Source organism: Brienomyrus brachyistius, chromosome 19 (assembly GCF_023856365.1).
Source record: "Brienomyrus brachyistius isolate T26 chromosome 19, BBRACH_0.4, whole genome shotgun sequence".
Lineage (NCBI taxonomy): Eukaryota > Metazoa > Chordata > Actinopteri > Osteoglossiformes > Mormyridae > Brienomyrus > Brienomyrus brachyistius.
In genome coordinates, this window is record NC_064551.1 from 364,369 (window position 1) to 384,422 (window position 20,054).

At 44.3% G+C, this 20,054-nt stretch overlaps 3 protein-coding genes and 1 long non-coding RNA gene across 8 annotated transcripts; 1 reads left to right on the forward strand and 3 right to left on the reverse strand.

Moving 5' to 3' along the window:
- Positions 1-6: 6 nt before the first annotated feature.
- Positions 7-2,305, forward strand: LOC125714830 (uncharacterized). Its single transcript, XR_007383864.1, has 3 exons — positions 7-342; positions 1,874-1,951; positions 2,195-2,305. It is a non-coding gene; the product is annotated as an uncharacterized LOC125714830 (long non-coding RNA).
- On the reverse strand, positions 824-3,618 carry LOC125714829 (uncharacterized). 3 transcript variants are annotated; one of them, XM_048985828.1, is made up of 6 exons: positions 3,393-3,618; positions 2,894-3,211; positions 2,192-2,467; positions 1,756-1,794; positions 1,456-1,554; positions 824-1,252 (listed from the first exon to the last, which is right to left on the reverse strand). In XM_048985828.1, exons 1-6 carry the CDS (start codon positions 3,616-3,618, stop codon positions 1,209-1,211), a joined length of 1,002 nt encoding a protein of 333 aa, XP_048841785.1. In that variant the 3' UTR covers positions 824-1,208. The 3 variants fall into 3 exon arrangements, with proteins under 3 accessions (XP_048841785.1, XP_048841784.1, XP_048841786.1); XM_048985827.1 differs by having other exon boundaries at positions 2,192-2,476; XM_048985829.1 differs by lacking the exons at positions 824-1,252; positions 1,456-1,554; positions 1,756-1,794 and adding an exon at positions 1,805-1,961 and having other exon boundaries at positions 2,192-2,476.
- Positions 3,619-4,936: 1,318 nt separating this feature from the next.
- abcd4 (ATP-binding cassette, sub-family D (ALD), member 4) lies at positions 4,937-14,600 on the reverse strand. Of its 3 annotated transcripts, none has more exons than XM_048985825.1 (19): positions 14,162-14,600; positions 13,771-13,889; positions 13,463-13,585; positions 12,982-13,121; positions 12,510-12,626; positions 12,293-12,418; positions 10,882-10,932; positions 10,460-10,554; positions 9,565-9,686; positions 7,701-7,792; positions 7,343-7,432; positions 7,052-7,257; positions 6,751-6,842; positions 6,617-6,653; positions 6,428-6,477; positions 6,299-6,351; positions 6,098-6,174; positions 5,791-5,906; positions 4,937-5,676 (listed from the first exon to the last, which is right to left on the reverse strand). In XM_048985825.1, exons 2-19 carry the CDS (start codon positions 13,810-13,812, stop codon positions 5,611-5,613), a joined length of 1,695 nt encoding a protein of 564 aa, XP_048841782.1. In that variant the 5' UTR covers positions 13,813-13,889; positions 14,162-14,600; the 3' UTR covers positions 4,937-5,610. The 3 variants fall into 3 exon arrangements, with proteins under 3 accessions (XP_048841782.1, XP_048841780.1, XP_048841783.1); XM_048985823.1 differs by having other exon boundaries at positions 13,463-13,590; XM_048985826.1 differs by lacking the exons at positions 10,882-10,932; positions 12,982-13,121; positions 13,463-13,585; positions 13,771-13,889; positions 14,162-14,600 and adding an exon at positions 10,773-10,881 and having other exon boundaries at positions 12,510-12,975.
- A 1,846-nt stretch (positions 14,601-16,446) lies between these two features.
- LOC125715061 (zinc finger MYM-type protein 1-like) lies at positions 16,447-19,496 on the reverse strand. The gene is made up of 6 exons (XM_048986287.1): positions 19,114-19,496; positions 18,587-18,646; positions 18,404-18,460; positions 18,170-18,223; positions 16,824-17,702; positions 16,447-16,494 (listed from the first exon to the last, which is right to left on the reverse strand). The coding sequence occupies exons 1-6, from the start codon at positions 19,228-19,230 to the stop codon at positions 16,447-16,449; spliced, it is 1,215 nt and encodes a 404-aa protein (XP_048842244.1). The 5' UTR covers positions 19,231-19,496.
- Positions 19,497-20,054: the final 558 nt, after the last annotated feature.

The window sequence follows — 20,054 nt, forward strand, 5'->3', positions numbered from 1 at the left end:
CCAACCTCCAGTCCGCGTGCTAGAACCAAGCCGCTCCAGAAATGTAACCACCAGCATCCCACCCCTGGGTGGGCAGATTTTACCTGCATAAAATTTTTGTATAGTGTATACCGGTCCATGCCGGTCCGGTTTTTTTACATGAACGTCAAATTGTCTTCTACACAGGGGTGTTTTAGATGCTCAAGCATCTGCCCCATCTCCCCTTTTTTCCCCTGTGCATTGCTCATATGACTTATCAAGAAGAATTTTAGCAGCCAGTGACACTCATGGATATTGGACACTGGCAAACAGGACGGCGTGGCATTTCTTGTTCTCAATCGTTATAATATATAATCGTAAAATGTGAGTCGTTGTAATATATGCAATGCTTGATACAAACTTCATACTAGGCGACGCTGAGGGGTTTAATGCAGTCCGTAAATCGTGCAGAAGCAGCTACATTCATTTTAGGCGAGTTAGTTCTATAATTGCTTTGCTTTTTGGACAGAATGTGTTTAGTGATAAAAATCCTTAACGTTGTTGTTGCAAGATATATATATGGCCTAAAAAGGTTGACATTTGTATTTGAGAGAAATAATTTCAAGAAACTAAACACAAATAATTATGTTTATCATACGGATTTTTTTTTTGCTTCTTAATGTAATAAAACTAGATTGTCTTCCTTCACGGTGCACTTGCAGTTTGCAGTTTTAAATGTGAATGTCTTATGGCATGAGGCCCTTCCATCCTGAAATGCTTACATTTGCTTAGATGCCTGACATTTGCCCCACAAACTGTAGTCAAGCATAAGTCTTATTGTTTTATGTATAATTAGTTTATTATATATTTTATATATATTATATATATATAAAGTGTGGAGATCTGCTTACTCGGCAGGGACTCGCCTGATACATACAAAACATGAAGAAAAAACAGTCCAACGCCTGACCGCACTACAGAACTGCCATCCATTGTACTGAAACTACTGAAATTCATACTTAAATCCCATGCTTTGCACATCCGTATTTCATAACGTGATCTAATACATAGTTTCTGAAAACCTGGAGCTTATGGCATGAGGCCCTTCCATCCTGAAATGCTTACATTTGCCCCACAAACTGTAGTCAAGCATAAGTCCTGAACGGTAAAATTTGCTGGATAATCATAAACATTAATGCAAAAGCCAGCAATTATAATGAACATATAGAGTAGGTGAACATGATGCACTGCTATAAAGTAGATGTTTTTGTCCTGGTGTTTTCATATTCTTGCCCTGTGGAGAAAAAGAAAAAGATAATTGTTCAGTGAAGTCTATGGCAACACATACTGTAATAATTTGAAATACGAGATTATTCTGCATCAAACACTGTTCTGTGACCAGGTTTCACACATCAATGCAATTTAACGTCACATTGTACCAAACTGATTTAATCTTCATCCCGCGCTGTGTCGCTTGTGGAGGGAGACACTCCTCACCTTTTGGAAGCATCTTCCTCCTCCTCATGTAATGGGCGGCACCAATGATGGGGGGAGTGATTAGGGCCAGGAAGAAGACCGTCAATCTCACTGGAAGCTCTGGGAGAAAAGGAGGGGCTTGTTTTCACCCTCCTGCATATACATATATTCTGTATTTTTTATGAATTGTTACTTATTACCTTTTAATTGCTGGTACTGTGATACTGTTATACTATAACTTACTGTAAAGTATCAGTCGAAGGATAGTTGTAATGTACAGATATTTGTTTATAAACAGAAATGTCCGGATGGGTACCTCACCTATGCTTGTAGCAGCCATCTGGCTGTAGCCTGAGCTGTCTGTCAGTCAGATACAAGACAAAAATTCACTGTTAGCAGTTTAGCTGAATAATTCCATCCATCTTCTCATACTGTGTAGGGTAGCAGAGGGGCCTGGAGCCTATCCCTGGCTGCCGAGGACAGCAAGCAGGGAGACACGCTGGCTGGGATGGCATGGGTAAGGATGTCTTTATAATAAACAGAATAATAAGAAGGTGTTTACTTTCCCTCTCACCACCTCATTGTGCATCATTTAATATGTTTATCATAATACCAAAAGCCACATGTACATTTTGCGCAAAATAACCAATCCAAAATACTGGATACATTTATACTGTGCAATTAAATACGGCATAAAGTTATAATACAGGCCTAAATATTACATTTCATATGTAATATTTTTTGTATGATTTCCTACCAGATGTGTAGCTGTATGTGAGCGTCACCTTCCCCGCATCCAGCAGCTGACATCGCCATTTCCTCTGGTCCTTCTCTGTCCTCCGATGGTCAATCGGCAGAGTGGAGTTACAGGGGTCTGTGCGTGTCTGGGAGTTGGGATCTTTCTGCCCCGGGGGGTCTGTGTCACTAACCCACCGCAGAGTCACAGTGTGAAACGGGGCACGATCACACCGTCCAGGACCTTCATGGGTGTACAGCAGACACTGCAGGGCCCTGCTAGCCTCCAGCCCTGCAACTGGAGAAACTCGAGTAGAGAACATGAAAGGTACATATACAGAGGAATTGCTTTGCTATCTCAACATCATGTCTGTCTCACAAATTTCTCTGGTTTTGTTTCTATGTCTTAAACTGAAAATAATATTTCAGTTGAGCTGCACTTGTAATTTGGTGCCTCTTATTGTGATACTAGCATTATATCGCTGCTGTACCAATGAATGACACACCCAGCCGCTCTCCCTTACTGATCTTCGCAAATATTGCTCTGTGCGGTCTTGGGACTAGAAATTACATAATTCAGAAAAACACAAAGGAGAACATGCAGACATGTATCCTCATTGCTTCATTAAATACCCAAACGGATATACAGCTGCTTGTGTGGAAGAAGTATAAAGATGTAAAACAAAAGCAGTAATGAAATTTCTCAGGGAAAAAGCAAACTTACTGGTAAGAACAGAGAGATAAACTTTGGCATCATCTCCATGCTTAAAGATGTCAATAAACTGCTGACATGTATAGAGCCCAGCATCTACAGCACTGACATTATGAATGTGCAGAGAACAGTCTGCTTGCAGCTTCATTTTCCCATCTCTGTGCGAGTCTTCGATTTTCCCACGATTAATCAGTATAATGCGTGTTTTAGTTTGTATGGGGTAATATATCCATGTAGTGGAGGAGCAGTCAGGATAAACCACATTGTGACACAGCAGAGTAACATCATCTCCTTCCCTGGAGTTTACAGCAGCTGATTTTACACTGACACCTGCGAGAGAAACAGGGCAAGCAGGTCACTCACAGCCTCAGAGGCCTGGGCATGAACACCCTCCCTCACACAAATCTGCAGTGACCGAATCAGCCATGAATGGGAACAGTAAGCAACATACTGTAATACAGAGCTGCAGGATTATTAGCTTTTTACATTTTCACCAAAGCCTGTGTCTTACCTGAGAGGAGGAGCACCGTCACGATGAACGCAGCCAGAAACATTTTCCCTTCAGATGTGTCCCTCTTGACGTTCCCGGTGCTTCTCGAACAATAGGTGATGTGTTCAGTGTTAATCTGACCCACTGTTTGCAGCTTTTCTGCAATTTTCCCAAGTTGAGAAATGACTTCCAGTTTAAGAAACGAAATCCATCTGTTGTGCAAAATGCAGAAGTTGGTCCAGCTCATGTTCTCATCGTGACTCACCAGTTCAATTCGAGTTATTTCCTTATAGTGCGTTATTAGTGCTTTTTCACTGCCTTATTAATTCTTTATTAGTGTATAAACCATGGCTGAAAAATGTCATCGTGAAAGCGATTGTAACGTTTCGCCCTAAACCACCACCGCCGGCAATAGTCCAAGAGCTGTTGAGGGCATCAGCTGAAGGAGGAGATCGACATTCACGACAATTTGTGGGACTTGGTGAATGATGTTCCGGACAAAGATTGAGATGAGAGTGTTGTGGATGTGACCGTTCGTGGTTTTAGGGACATGCACCAATTGTGAATGGAGAAATGGCTGTGGCTGTCTGATATCTTACGTCTCAATGTCACTACTTTTTAAATAGCCATTGTGTGTGTGTGCTCTCTTTACTATCATTTGGTATTTTAATCACTGTGATTGACTGATAGCAATTATATAATTGGTAGTAATTGACTCATCCCTCACTCCAAATGTTTTATGTAATCAGATATTTTTGCTTCCGTGGAGTCATGCTATTGTTAAACAAACTGATCTACTTCAAAAGAGAGCAGAGAGAACCTTTGACGCGCTCTATAAACTGTCTATAAACTGTCCATAAACTGTCCATAAACTGTTTTTGTCCAAAAGCCTGCTTAAGCTTCTCTTTAACCATGGCGTAATAATCGCACCATATTGGGCAGACTGTCCCACAGCAGAAAAGCTGCCCAACCCAAGCAAGTGGGGAGAATCCTCAATATTTCCCCATAATAATCATGGCTACAACCTGACGATGCCTTAACAGTCACTTCCAGTTGCCTCACCAAGCTCCCGTCACCAGTAAAGGATACAGGCAAGTCAATTCTCACGTTAATTCTGTGGGTAGATTGATCACGCTCTCCCCGCTTTAATGGATCCCCACTGCTGAGCCACATGTTGTGCGAAGCAATTGCTAATAATTAAGAGAAACTATTGTTATGTATGCATGCATGTATTTATGCGTATATAGTCTGTATGGCTGTGTTATGTATGCATGCATGTATTTATGCGTATATAGTCTGTATGGCTGTGTTATGTATGCATGCATGTATTTATGCGTATATAGTCTGTATGGCTGTGTTATGTATGCATGCATGTATTTATGCGTATATAGTCTGTATGGCTGTGTTATGTATGCATGCATGTATTTATGCGTATATAGTCTGTATGGTCACGGTATGTATGCATGCATACAGGTGGATATATTATTTATCCTAAATATTTTATCATTTGTGCGTTGGGTGTATGACTGATTGTCAGAGGTGAGAATGACGACATGATGCATGAGTCTTTTTAGAGTTTTACATTTTCTAATTATATTTACCACGTCCTCAGTTGCTTGTCCATTATTTGGCCCTGTAACCTACCAAGGCGGAGTTTATGAACTTAGACGACATGTTAAATGTAACAAAAAATTCAGAGGAGAAAAATGTTGCGCATGTGCGGTTTACACATCTCCCGTTCTCAGCAGGGTTCCTCACATGGTTCAGAGTCAAGCAGTGAGTTCAGCAGAACTCTCAACAGAAAAGAGGAGTAAGATACGAGATACACAGATTAACACGAGCTACACCGAATTATGAGTGGCCTTCTTTGAGATATGAAAGCCAGCAGCCTTTTAGAGGAAACGAGAGCAGCCAATTGGGCTCAGACACGCTGCTGCTGGAGTTTCACAGACTTGTGATGTGTTCTGTGATGCAGCACGACGGTACAGCGCACCGTGTTCATTAGTATTTACCCTTAAAAGCAGTATTAATATACAGTCGGTGCGGCCATCAAACAGCCACACTCATCCTTTGTAACTCTGCATGAATCAGCTTACAAATGTAATAAAAAAGGAGCTGAAGGCCTTTCGCATGTGCGATGTCAGCACCTATGAAGGGATCCCAGTCCGCTAAAGCTCTTTGTCAGGTGCTTTTATGGACGCGAGAGGTAAACGCTGGATCTCAGCAGCTTCTCTGCAGCTCACGCTCTCAGCTCAGTCAGCTCCCATCTGCCGTCTCCACAGAGCCTCAGCTTCATGTCGTGATGCTGCAGAGGAAAGGACAGACTGCCGCTGTGATAACTACCTACAGCTCCTCACCATCATTGACGCAGCTGTGCACCAGTGGTGGTGCAGGGTGGTGGCATCCGGAGGAGAATGACCTTGTCCAGGCTGCTGCGGTGGCCCAGGCTCACCAGCGTCATGCCCAGCTGTTTACAGGCCCGGTAGAGCTGCCCCTCCGCCTCCTCAGTCAATGCGCTGGTGGCCTCGTCCAGCACTAACGTGAGACTCGTTAAGGTCAGCAAGCATGGTGCAAGTGGCCCCACACGCTGGTGCTGGCTAACACCTCACGTGGGCTGCACACATGCTAAAGCACACATTAGCTCACATTTCGGCCAAATTGCCCAGATTCTGCTAGAGACTCTGTAACGTTAATGAGAGTCAGGCTCTGAAAACACCGGCCCTGACCTGCGTATTTGGGCTGCAGGTAGAAGAGGCGGGCGAAACACAGCCGCTGCATTTCCCCGGGCGACAGCACATCGTACCTGTATCATCAAACACACACAGCTTTGCCGACGACACCACAGACTGATCAAACAAAAGCAGAGTGCTATCCCCCCCATCTGTGAAGACCGGACGGTGTCTGCGGACCCAAGAGGGTCACCCTACCAGCTCCAGTCCACTTCCTCATCCAGCCCCCCTGTCCTCTTCAAGAGACTGGACTACAGGACAATGACAGTGACTGTAAGCAGAATGCAGGGCCAGCATGGACCATGAGGAATCACACCAACTACTCACAATGCCGGCCAACTCGAGGAACTGAAGGATCCTCTCGTCGTCCACAGAGCCTGTAGAAAGAGACCTGTCAGGTGCCTCCCCAGAAAGTCTTCACCGAATTTACTATCAATATAATGAGGGTCCATCTCTACACAACTATATCTCTACACAAGGGAAAAAGGCCTTTCCAAATGAATAGGCACATCTTACCCGAGACTGGGTATGTGTCCTTTAAGGGGTAGATAACCTATGCGAAATGGGGGGGAGACATGGCACAGGCATTAGGACATGGTGATTTCTTATTCCTGTTGGTCAGACTGGCATAATCTCATGAACCAAGACACCTGCTCTCTCAACGTTCCATCAGTCAGGTACGGCTTCTGAGGGAGAAACAGAAGGCCACGGGGTCCAAAGAACGTGGTCATCTGGACAAAGCCTGCAGAACAGCACCCAGAGATTTACTGCAATACTTCAAACACAACCTCCAGCATCACAGGGAAGCACAGCAGTTATATTTTTGTGGAGTTTATACATGTTAATTTACGGTATTATTATCCTTTCTGACCACAGGCAGAAGCCAGTAGAATTTAAAAAGGATATATAAAGTGAAAATACAAAAGCAGTAAAGGGGACATTCTCCCTAACCACTGGAGGACTCCCACAGCCTGTTGAGGACCCTCAGGAAGGAGGTCTTCCCAGTCCCTGTGTCGCCCACAACCAGGAGGTGTGTCCCCTGGCTGATCTTCAGGCTCAGGTCTTTCACTAGGAGACTGTCCGACTGGGGACACTTGTAGGACAGCCGGTCCAGAATGAAAGCTGTATCCACGTGGCGGTGCGGGGCGTCCAGATCACTGCCAGGAAGAAAAGGACACATCCGTAGGGAGTGTGACCGGAATATCCCAACCAGTTCCCTGCCTAACATATCCCGGGTCTCACCTGTCAAAGTCATACGAATCCCCGGATGTGGGATCGTAGTCACATTGCTTCCGGATGATGTCGTCCATCACCTCCATCAACTCTCCAATCCTGCAAATAGTCACCCAACCATCAGGGATTCACAGTGTCACGTGATACTGATGCCTTGGATGAAACCTGGGACGCTGCATGCTGTACAGAGGTGGAGATTTCAGGTCCCGAAAGTACAAATCCAGACCAGGATTTTGAGCATAAAGAGTCACAGTCACAGAGGACTCAACTGGTTGGTTGAAACAAAATCCTGGTCTGGATTTGTACTTTCTGTATCTGAAATCTCCACTTCTGATGCTGTACAGGATGATCAGTCATGCACACATACCTGTGGGTGTATCCAGCCACATCAGAAAGTGTGGTGGACAGGTCCATCAGCTGAGTGAAGCAGTTTATCAAGTAGATGCAGACAAAAGCATTCTGGGAAAAAATTAGAGCATGATGATTGACAAGTAAATCTGTCAGTGAAAGAGGCACATTATGGACAGTCGGGCTGAAACTTAAGTTAAAAGAGTAAAGAGTATTAACGCATTGTGATTGGTTATTAAGGTCCTGATCCAACTGCATTGATCTGTGACTCAGAATCGGTTCTAATCAATTTTGGGGGGAAATTCTTTCTTAAAGATAATCCTATTTCTGGATTATGTGCCATGCATCACTCACACCATGCAGGCAGACATGCAAAGAAACTGCTCCAGTACTCAAATTTCCTACATGTAGGATGGCAGGAGAAGGTTTATTAATATTCAAAAAGGAAGCCCTATCGAATGGTCTTTGCACTGTAATGCTTTTGCGTAATGCTTCTCTTTAATAATAATAATTGATACTTTATTGATCCCCGTGGGCCTTGGGGCGCCCAGGGAGCTGGGGGTTAAGGGCCTTGGGGCGCCCAGGGAGCTGGGGGTTAAGGGCCTTGGGGCGCCCAGGGAGCTGGGGGTTAAGGGCCTTGGGGCGCCCAGGGAGCTGGGGGTTAAGGGCCTTGGGGCGCCCAGGGAGCTGGGGGTTAAGGGCCTTGGGGCACCCTGGGAGCTGGGGGTTAAGGGCCTTGGGGCGCCCAGGGAGCTGGGGGTTAAGGGCCTTGGGGCGCCCAGGGAGCTGGGGGTTAAGGGCCTTGGGGCGCCCAGGGAGCTGGGGGTTAAGGGCCTTGGGGCGCCCAGGGAGCTGGGGGTTAAGGGCCTTGGGGCACCCTGGGAGCTGGGGGTTAAGGGCCTTGGGGCGCCCAGGGAGCTGGGGGTTAAGGGCCTTGGGGCGCCCAGGGAGCTGGGGGTTAAGGGCCTTGGGGCGCCCAGGGAGCTGGGGGTTAAGGGCCTTGGGGCGCCCAGGGAGCTGGGGGTTAAGGGCCTTGGGGCGCCCAGGGAGATGGGGGTTAAGGGCCTTGGGGCGCCCAGGGAGCTGGGGGTTAAGGGCCTTGGGGCGCCCAGGGAGATGGGGGTTAAGGGCCTTGGGGCGCCCAGGGAGATGGGGGTTAAGGGCCTTGGGGCGCCCAGGGAGCTGGGGGTTAAGGGCCTTGGGGCGCCCAAGGAGCTGGGGGTTAAGGGGTCTTGCTCAAAGACCTATAGATGTGCTGAGGCTGGGTTTGAACTGGCGACCTTCTAATTACAAGCACACGCTGCCCCCTTTTGTAGCACGAATATCATACCAGCACACCTACTCAAATAAGAGAGATGACTGCAATGGAGATCAGTAATTTTCTGTGATGGAGGATGGGAGATCTCATTTGCACATTCATTACTTAAGAGAGGTCTCAAAGCACTGGTCTGTTATGATTATTATATCTGGGCCTCAAACCAATCAACGTAACCTCATTCGGCTTCTCTGAGATGGTAACCCCCCCCATTAATAATTTGTATTCCATTAATAATGTGTAATTACTTTCCACTGGTCACATATGTATATTTTTTAATTTTCAGCAAAGTTGAAAAAATGAATTTACGTTATCAAAATAATCGAATAATCAATTAGTGAAATCGAATTGTGGTAGAAATTAAACATTTACAATGCATCAAATCTAAATAATCATAATCAACTCAAATCACCAATGATTTCAGAATTAGAATCAGAATACTTTTATTATCCTGAAGGAAACTGCTGAAATTGCTTATTTACATCCCTAGTTGGAACATCTTTTAAAAGTAATGGTGGTCTTTCTGGAGAGAGGAAAGGAGGGAGAGAGCGTCATCTGGCACACCCACCCTGCTGATGAGGGCGCTGAGCTCCCCGGGACTCAGCCCATCATACACCCCTGTGAGGATGGGCATGGCGATGACTATGTAGCTCAGGAAGCCCCCCAGGTAGTCGAAGGTGTTCACCCCAACTGCATGGAGGAAGAGCCAGTGTGGTCAGCATCCACAGTTAGTTGATGGAGGCCTTAGTGTCATTCGGGAGTGCAGTTACTCTCTGGATGGTCACTATATGGGCAGAAAGAGACCTCAGTGCTGCTCTGGAGTGCAGTTACTCTCTGGATGGTCACTATATGGGCAGATAGAGGCCTCAGTGCTGCTCTGGAGTGCACTGACTCACTGGCCGGTCACCATGCCAGCAGATAGAGGCCTCAGTGCTGCTCTGGAGTACACTGACTCACTGGTCGGTCACCATGCCAGCAGATAGAGGCCTCAGTGCTGCTCTGGAGTGCACTGACTCACTGGTCGGTCACCATGCCAGCAGATAGAGGCCTCAGTGCCATTCTGGAGTGCACTGACTCACTGGTCGGTCACCATGCCAGCAGATAGAGGCCTCAGTGCTGCTCTGGAGTGCACTGACTCACTGGTCGGTCACCATGCCAGCAGATAGAGGCCTCAGTGCTGCTCTGGAGTGCACTGACTCACTGGCCGGTCACCATGCCAGCAGATAGAGGCCTCAGTGCTGCTCTGGAGTGCACTGACTCACTGGCCCAGAGTAAGACTGCAATTCACATTGTTATCGATGGGCCTCATGTGGAGGGAATTCATGTTAAAGATGAAAGAAAAAAACAGACATAAAAACGGCTTTGAAACTGTGACGTCTACAGTCCTCTGCTCAGGAGAGTCGACTTCTTTAATATTACGAAGTACGAGCAAATGCTGAGAGCAGGAATGATGGGTTTCATACTGTATAGCCAGAACTCCTTTGTCATCAGGCTCCTCTGGGTCTGCAGGAGGCGCTGCAGTCTTCGGTCTGTTCTCATGTGCTCCACCTTTCCAGCCCTGTCCATGCACACAGACAAGCTACTGCAGTCGGCCACATAAGGTAGGTGAGCCCACAGCATCCCACTGTGCCCGACTGTGGAATTGCACCAACAAATTTATCAAATATCCTGTTCAAAAATGCATAATATTTAGTTTGACTTTAAATAAAAAATATAAGTAATTTACTTTGCCATTAGTGGCAATGAATTGCTAACAACTAGCAGGCAGACATGTACCTTTTGGGGATGTATATCTTAAGCATCAAGAGGAAGAGCTAAGCCGAGTACAAGGATACTCATTCCAAAGCAGCTGTTACTGCACAAGGCCACCTGACTGCTGACGTACCTGTAGAAGGCGGCAGATTCGGCGTTAACCCGGATCTGCATGTGCTTGAATCTGGGGGAAAACAAGGCACTAATCTTAAACCATATTGAAGACCACACTGTAAGCAATGCCGATAGCTGTTTATAGTGTGTAAGTAATTAGTGTGAATTTTAAATGATTACGTTCAGTTAACTGTCTTTTTCACTGAACATTTTATACATAAAAATGCAGAAAAAAAGATGAAAATAAACAAAAGTTAGCCATATATAAGTCCATAATTTTTACTGAAGAAATCTCTAGACTGACCCTGGTAAGTTTTCAACAGGTGCGCCGTTTTCTGAAATGCAGTCATTACTGATATACAAGTAACACTGACGGAGCGGTCTGACTGAAGTCAGCACACTTAACAGCTTTAGAGCAGTTTTGCTCGACAGGTGCAACACAAACACACCAATAAAATATAGATAATTGTCGTAGCGGGAAAGCAGATCTGATAATACCCCATAGCTTGCTTTGCTGTCAGAGTCCCTGTACATCACAGAATTAAACAGCACCAACCAGCCTTTTCAGAATCTCAGTTTTCCCTTATCATAGTGTCTTTGGCTCAGTGGAGATGCACACCTAAATAATCTGACTTAACTCTTGCCCCTTTCAATCAGAAGAAATAAGAGAGTAAACCCCCCACCTACCAGAGTCAACAATAAAAAAAATTTACTGGGGGGGCGGGTGTTTCAATTGCAAGGTCAAGGTCAAACCGTGGTTGAGGACAAATGCAGGACAAATCTGTCATCTTGGTTCAAAACCAGATGCAGCATTTTATTTACAATACGGGGTAATCGCATGTGCATACAAGACTTCATGTCACCTTGAAATACAAACACAACTCTTACAGTGCACAACACGCAGAGACCGTGCCATGTGGAAATGCGTTCAACAGGCACTGGCTTTCAATCTGTGTCATGAATGCGACACAATGAAAAGCAAAATCATCATTTCACTGATTTACATTTTGTTCAATTACCATTCAGAAAAACAACTAGAATGGTTTACGATGAAATGTGCCACATCTCGCCAAAATGCAATGGCCATTTTATTTCTGAAGCATTAGCTCATATTTTAAAAAGAACATGCATAGGTTGTGACACTAGGAAATGTATTATCTGTCCAAGCACAGCTTTTTAGCCAGCAGGAGTTGTAGTAGCGGAAAACAGACTACGACAATATCTAATCAAAGAGGCTACAGTCACACCCACTACACCCCAGCTGTGGCTCTGCCAACAGGCTACTACCTCTCTGCTCCTTCAGCCAGAAAGTGATGCTGTGAGCAAGGATTGTGTCATCTGTAAAGTGTGGCTCCCGGAACACAGGAAAGCTCAGGTGACTGGCAAAGGGCAAAGGGCAAAGGGCCGAGCGCCACACAGCAGCTCCGTACCTGAAGTCTCCCTCTAGCTTCTCCTGCTCGACCAGCGTGGCCACGATGGGGCCCATCAACACTTTGTTGGTGAGAGTCCCCACGATGAAGTAGCCGAAGATACTGATGGGTCCCACCCAGCCAGTGCTACGGACGCAAGCAGAGGCACGTGAGACAGACAGGGGTGTCTGTGCTGGATACTCATTGGTGGGGAGGGGGGGGTCGGTGGGACCGTCACCTGTGGAAGCAGTGGTAGGTGTAATAGGCCACGGTGAAGGGGGACAGGATGAGGCGGCTGGCCATGGCGCTCATCTGCTTACACAGCCTCTCCGCGTCCTGGCTGATGCGCTGGTCTCTGACACACACACACACACCATGGTCACTCTGCGGCTATGCAGGCAGCAGCAGCGTGGGCTGCCGCTCGTTATCACACGCGGTTTCAGATGGAGCACTTATTCACACTTATTCAAAGAGGCCTTCGGTCAGAAAGCATGGGGCTAAGCGGAGCCCAGAGATCCAGGCCGGCTGACCCAGAAAGGGCTGCGACTGGCGGAGCAAAAGATGCTTCATGGCACTGAACTGCATTAAACGCTAAATCATTACACAGCAGCTGAAGCCAAAGCATTACTGTACACAGGGCCGTGTGAATACAGCCCTGCGATTGGTACATGGGCGCGAGCCAATCACTGAGCACAGCAGCCGGGGCGTACGGGTTGTCCAGATCCTCAGGCAGCACGTTCAGCGTGTAGTAGACCCTGCCCTGGAAGTAGGCGCCATGCAGCCGCTCAGTCAGAGCCCTCCGCCAGCTCACATACATCAGGCTGCAGATATACTGGTCCAGGCTCTTCAGCTGAGCGAAAACACAAAACTGCCATCAGACCCTGCAGCAGTAAGCGTGCTGCAGCCTGGCCTGCAACATCCAGAACCGTGTGTGAAGGATAGATCAGTGTCAGTCCTGCTGCTGGACTCTGTAGGGGAACTCAGCGGGTCTGAAGAAGAATCAGAATTTCACACATTTAACCCCGCAAGTTCCTTTGGTCAGCAGCAGGATAACAGACATCTGTTTAACAAATGGTTTACTGATAGTTACTGGTTAGGGGGCATAAACTCTGTGGACATCACACTACAAACTCTTGACCTTTACAAGCTGCCCTCAGACATGATTCAGCTGCCAGTCTGACATGAACTTACCATGGAGTTCAGCACTATCAGAAGCCCAGCAAACAACAGGAGGCCTTTGAAACCAGGAAAGTCTTTGCTTGCAAGCACTTTGTAGAACTTGCTTGGAATGACACCTACTTGGTAAATGATCAGCTGCTCTGGAAAGCAGAAAGATGTCAGGATGTATGAAAATGTCCATTTGTATTAACAGTTCGTTTTAATTTGTCAATATAGCATCATTGACTGAAAAAATTGTTACTTTAAAGTGTTTTGGAAAATGTGTGAAAAAAGGCTCAACACCAGCCATTAAGCTGCATCATTCCCAAAGTGGATCCTACCGAACAGTGTGACTGCCAACAAAGTCCCAAACATGAGCACATTTTGACTGGACCACGTCGGGAAAAGGACTCTCTGAATACGGCAGAATCTCTGCAGAAACTTCAGGTCAAGTTTTGGCCTGAAGGGGGAAGAAAGAGTGTTGTGTAAAGTGAACACAGACGTCCATTTTTATAATCATATGGGTAACTTCAAACAATCAAAAATCTGGTTACTGCAGGTTGATTCACTTGGTTAGTAATACAAATATTCAACATCGGAGAACCTTTCCCCAAAGCTTTAAAATCAAGTTATATGTACCTCGTTAGTTTGGTGAACTTCAATTGTGCACTGTGCATAATGATTAATGTTACGTGTTACTGATCAAGTGTTTGTTTCTCAAAACTACCCTACCTTTCGGGTCTTTTCGCTGCTGATCGCGTAATCTGTGCCATAGTTGCAACTTCTCTGTTTGAGTCTCCTACTGCATGACAGCAAAGTAGCTGTCAAGGTAAAGTCAGCTTTCAGTTGCCGTCTGCGATGCGTGGTGTTTCTTTCACGAAACACGCATATACAATATCCCCTACAGTGTAAAGTCCAGACGCACGTGACACACCGCTGGGTGAAGATCTCCAATCGCTGATTTTAAACTTCGATTTTCAGGTTATGAAAGATGTTTACTTAACAGCAGTACAATGCTTTGTGAATAAACTGGGTCTTTTAACAGGTCGATCATACTCTGATGTAGAAAACTAGGTACTGTGAACACTTCGTATGCTTTTCCACAGCTGATACTCTCGTCTCGTGTTTACGTTTTTCTCCTTAACTCATGGAAGCGCAAACTGAATGCATTTCCTCCTGAAAGCAAAGAGAGGCAACAGAAAAAAATATACATAGCTTAATAAATAGCGCCCTCTGACTGTGAGAATACTGTATTACTAATCCATTCTTCCAACCATTTTTCCACCCGTGCGCTTGCTTGCGTAAAAAGTATCACCAACACCTCTGGCTGATAGTAGTGAGGAGAAGTTTGAATGTTACAGAACCGGTTCTATCGAACTGTTCGTTTAAATGAATCGAACGTAAACTGCCAAAGACAATTGAGATCAGTTTAACTCAACATCAAAGCACCGTCTGTACAGTATCGCCATTGTACAGTATATCTTTTCACGTTGCAGAGAAGTGCTTTATTTTGCACTGTTTTTTTTTTTTCAAAAGTTCTGTTTGTATGCATGTGAACAGAGGATAGTCTTCCAACATAAGATGGATGCTGAAACTATAGAAGGGAATTAATGACGGTGTAATAGCTTTCCATCTGGCACTCTGACTCACAAGCAGACTGACGTCAAATACTGTTCACAACTTCCTGCCATCAAATCCATAAAGCAAGGGCGTAGATTTGCTCTGGACATTGGTGGGGACCTATGACTCCACACCCCCCCCCCCCCCCCCCCAATCCCTTGCCCCACCCACCAACCCCGCCACCCCGACTCCGTCCACGGAATGCATGTTTTTTTAATATGCTGCAAAATCCAAAATCACTTTACATTAATACTAGCAATGCTTCGATTGATATTAATCCACTCGAAATGCAATTCATTAAGTAAAATTAAGGAATAGTGTAATGTCAAAGGAATGTTTAATAACTGACAAAAAGATAGTTTAATAAAGACTATTCTTTATTGAGCCATAGTGCAAATGAAACATCTCAAACATCTGTATATATAAAAGTAGATTACATCTAAACATGAACTACTGTTAGGTACCACACAACAGCTCAATGCCTATTGCTCCTATATGAAGGAGCCAAAAACATGCCTTCGCCTCTCGTTAACAGAAATAAACTGCTGGCATATTTGTTTGACATCAATATTGTCCAGACTGTTCTGGTGGACATGGCATACAGCAGCATTGTTCAGTCTCATTTGTGTCATTGTTGATCTGAGCCAGGTTTTTAGTCTCCTGAGAGTACTGAAACTCCTTTCAGCTTCAGCTGATGATACCGGGATAACTAAAAGCAGTCTGACAAGGGTTTCAATTTGATCAAATAGACCCCTCACCTCCACTGGCATTCCTCTCATGATAGTAGCCACTTCTGTACTAGATTTGAAATTGTATTTGGACTTGAACATGGCTAGCTGAACTTTTAGAGTCTCCCTGTTAAGTTCTGGATACTGATCAGCAATATCATCCACCTCTCCTGTGAGAAGAATGTCTTCCAGCCTATTCAAGACACCTAGATCTGGTTGGTTAAACCTCTCCTGAAACTGGACATCAACACAATCCAACAATTTGTAAAACTCTGCTCTGTAATACTCTTCAGGTGACTTGTGAGTGTGCTGGCTAGCCCCACCGGTATATCTCCTTGATGTTTGTCTTTGGTGAGGCATCTGAATAGGTTCAATGCCAAGAGAGTCCACCATTTTCACTGCATTCTTAAAAATCTCCTGAAATCTTTCTTCATTCCTTTTGAACTGGAGAGTTGATTTAACACACTCTATTGATTGTTGCATTCCTGCAATAGTTGCAATCCGTTTCTGCAGAGACTTGTTCAGACATTCTAGCTCCTCAATAACTTCTAATGCCAAAAGAAGCCCCAGCACAGTTTTACCTTTTTCAAACCTCTCACGCAGTCCATTCCCCCTTCACCTGTGCTAGATCCAGTTGCTGCCATCTCCTCTAAGCTTGTCAAGACGCTTTCATAGTGAGACAGCACTGCTTTGATAGCAGTTCCCCTTACTGTCCACCTGGTTGGACAGAGAGGTCTGAGTGATGCTGATGGTACATCTGAATCTGCTGCCACAGCTGCAAACATAGCTTTGAATTTTCCAGACTGTTTGCTTAATGACCCTAGATCATGTACCCACTCTAAAGCATCTCGAATTAAAGGACTAGCTTGGCACGCAGCCTGTGTGATTAGGTTAAGGCAGTGAGTTCCACAGTGTACATATAAAGCCAATGGCTGATATTTCTTCAGTACTGCCTGAGCACCTGAATATGCTCCAGACATGTTGGCAGCACCATCATATGTCTGACCTCTTAAACATGTCATCGGAATATTCAATCTCAAAAGCACATCCACAGCCATCTTGGCAATCTCCACTCCTGTAGTTCCTGAGACCTCATATAAGCCAATAAAAACCTCATGTGGAACCAGGTCCTCATCCACATATCTTAAACATATAGACTCTTGCTCTGCACCTGAGATATCTTGAGTACCATCTATAATTATTGAGAACTGCAGGACAGATAGAGACTGGATAGTCTGTGCAATATTTCTGACAATGCTGTTTCCTAACATCTGCAAAATCTCATTTTGCACTTGTGGAGAGGTATAGTCATGACAATGGCATAGCCAGTCAGAAAGACAGGCATCATCCTTGGCTTTATATTTTAAATATTGAAATAGGTTACCATCGTCTTTGTCATGACCACGCAGTGCCAAACCCTGCCTAGTAAGATACTGTACTGCACCTACAATAATTTGTAAGCAGTGTCTGGCATTTTCCTGTTGTTTTGACCAGGCAGTTGAGAGTTGTGTATTTATTGGGACTGCTTCTTGACAGCTAACTGTGACTGCATGATGATGGGATTTAGTATTTTGATGGCGTTCAAATCTTTCAAGAGCATTTTTCCAGTTAGTGAACCCCTTTGAGCAGAATGCAGGGTCTGCCTTTTTTGACATAGTACTTTTCTGTATGGTATATATTTTCACACAGTGAAAACAGAGAATTCCCTTAACTGTGGGGCTATAATGAAGCCATGGATATTCTTTGTACCACCTTTCCTGAAAATGGAGGACCCTATTGGACAATGTTTGAACAGGGATGGATTTGGCGTTAGGCTGGTTTGGCTTATTTGTAATATGCAGAATATCTCCACTACTACACTGTTCTTCATTGTTGTCACTTTCACTGCTGCTCTCCCTGCTGCTCACTACAGGTGGACCAGTTTCCTTAGAAATACACCACATTATACAATTAGTCATACTGTAAGACTGACTATGATGATACATATGTGACTTTATGAGAACACACCACTCATTTTATTTAGATAACATACTTTTTATCCCTACATTAAAACCATGCTTATGTGCTTAAAGGGACAGTTCACGGAAAAAATGAAAATTCTGTCATCATTTATTCATCCTCCACTTGTCACAAGTCTTTTTAAGTATTTTTCTTCTGCTGAACACTAAAGAAGATATTTTGAAGAATGCTGAAAACATGTAACCATTGATTTACATAGTATTTGTTTTTCCTGCTACGGAAGTCAAAGTTTAACGGTTTTCAGCTTTTTTTCACAATATCTTATTTTGTATTCAACAAAATAAAGAAAATCATAAAAGTTTGGAACCACTTAAGGAGTAAATAGTGAGTAAGGTTTTTTTGGGGGCTGGACAATGCCTTTAATAGGCCTCACCTTTGACCCTAACTCTTCCCCTCTGACTGCACTAGTATCTGACAGGATTGCCACCTGATGAAATAGCGTGACAAAAAAGTGAGACATGTTAGTTCAAAACTTTTGCCAAAAACACTAATGAATCACTTACATCCTCAGCCTATCACTCCTCATAATGTTAAATATTAGTATAATCAACATGTATAATACACACACACATATTATATGTTATATATAATCAACATTCAGATTCACCTCCTGTGACCTTGCCTCTTCACCTGAACTACAACATGGCTGATCTGCTTCTGTCCCCTAATAAAAAAACATTGAGGGATTCCTTATGAGCATTGACAGAGAATGCTTCAGCCTATTATCGGTAACAATGTTAAATCTCAGGACAACTAGGTATAATAATATCAAGTCATCGTTCAACATCACCTGTGACCCCTTCTCTCCATCACTGTCTGATACACAGCACAGTTGTTTAGGTTCTGTCACCTAACAAAACAGGATAAACACATGCCATTTAAACAGCAATCATTTTATTTCACTTTTTCTGAGTCTTAGTGTGCAAATCTCGAATCAAATCATTAATGTTTGCCAAGTCAGTGAATGCATTTTAAAAACTATTTGTGCGAAGTGGATTGTCTATTGGTGAACTGTCATTAAAATTCTAGCCATGGCAATATTAGTATGTAGCATATCAATTTCTTTCACAAGACTGATTTCTGACAAATAGTCGTCATTAGATTAGGAGAACTGACAGGGATCATATTTATACTTTTACATTTAGCTGTTTAATCTGCTGTTAGTTTTAAGTCCGTATTCACAGACTATAGCCTGCCCCGCTATAATGAATGTGCGTCAAAGCGGTAAAAAAAAAAACCCCACTAGCATTAACGTTAACTGTTGTCGTTACTTTGATGGACTTTGATGGATTCACTAGCGAACTTGAAGTGACTTACACTTTTCTTTGAAAAAAAGCTCCTTATGTCCAGCTTCTTTTTTTTTGCTGCCGCCATCCTCACATGTGTCACCACACCCAACACACCTTCTTGCACGGGGAAAAAAATCCACTGCATTTGGCGCTGCTTGTATCTGAACGCAGCCACAGCCTCTCACATGATAGCAGGGAAATGCACAGCCAATCAAAATGTTCATATGTGTTTTGGGGGCGGGAGGACTCAAGGAGAGAACGTGATTTATCCCTTTCTGCGTGTCTAGGTTAATGTTGACAGCACGATTGTTTTTTTTTTTTTTTAAGTGGATTAAATTATTGGTGGGGACATTTCAATGGTCGGAGGATATTGGTGGGGACACATCCCCTCCGTCCACCCTAAATCTACGCCCCTGCCATAAAGGGTCATTCTTGAAGATGATCAATATATGTAATTCATTATGAAATGAAGCGATGTGTCAGATGGGACATAAACAGTAAATATTCTGCTTCCTATGTGCATTCACATGATGGAGAAATGTAATTCTGTATGTGGGGGAAAATGAACCTGACGTTCATCCGTTTCAATCGCGAACAGTTGTGTATTATTCAAACTCATGATTAAAACTTTATATACGCTGATCAAACAAGGAAAAGTTTTTAATTAGAATATAGCATCAAGTCAATTAAACTTCTGGGATACTTGTAGATAAGCAAGATGAACATTTTTCATCCTTTTTTAACTCAGCCACCCCCCCCAAAAAATATTTTTTAAAGACTGTTTAGCAACCACAACAAATTAATTTTTGTATATCGCGTTATCACAACATTACATCATCTCAAAGCGTTTTACAGCATCCCCACCCAAAGCCCCCAGTGAGTAAGCCATAGGCGACAGTGGCAAGGAAAAACTCCCTAGAAGGAAGAAACCTTGGGAGGTACCAGACTCAAAGGGGGAGCCCAGCCTCC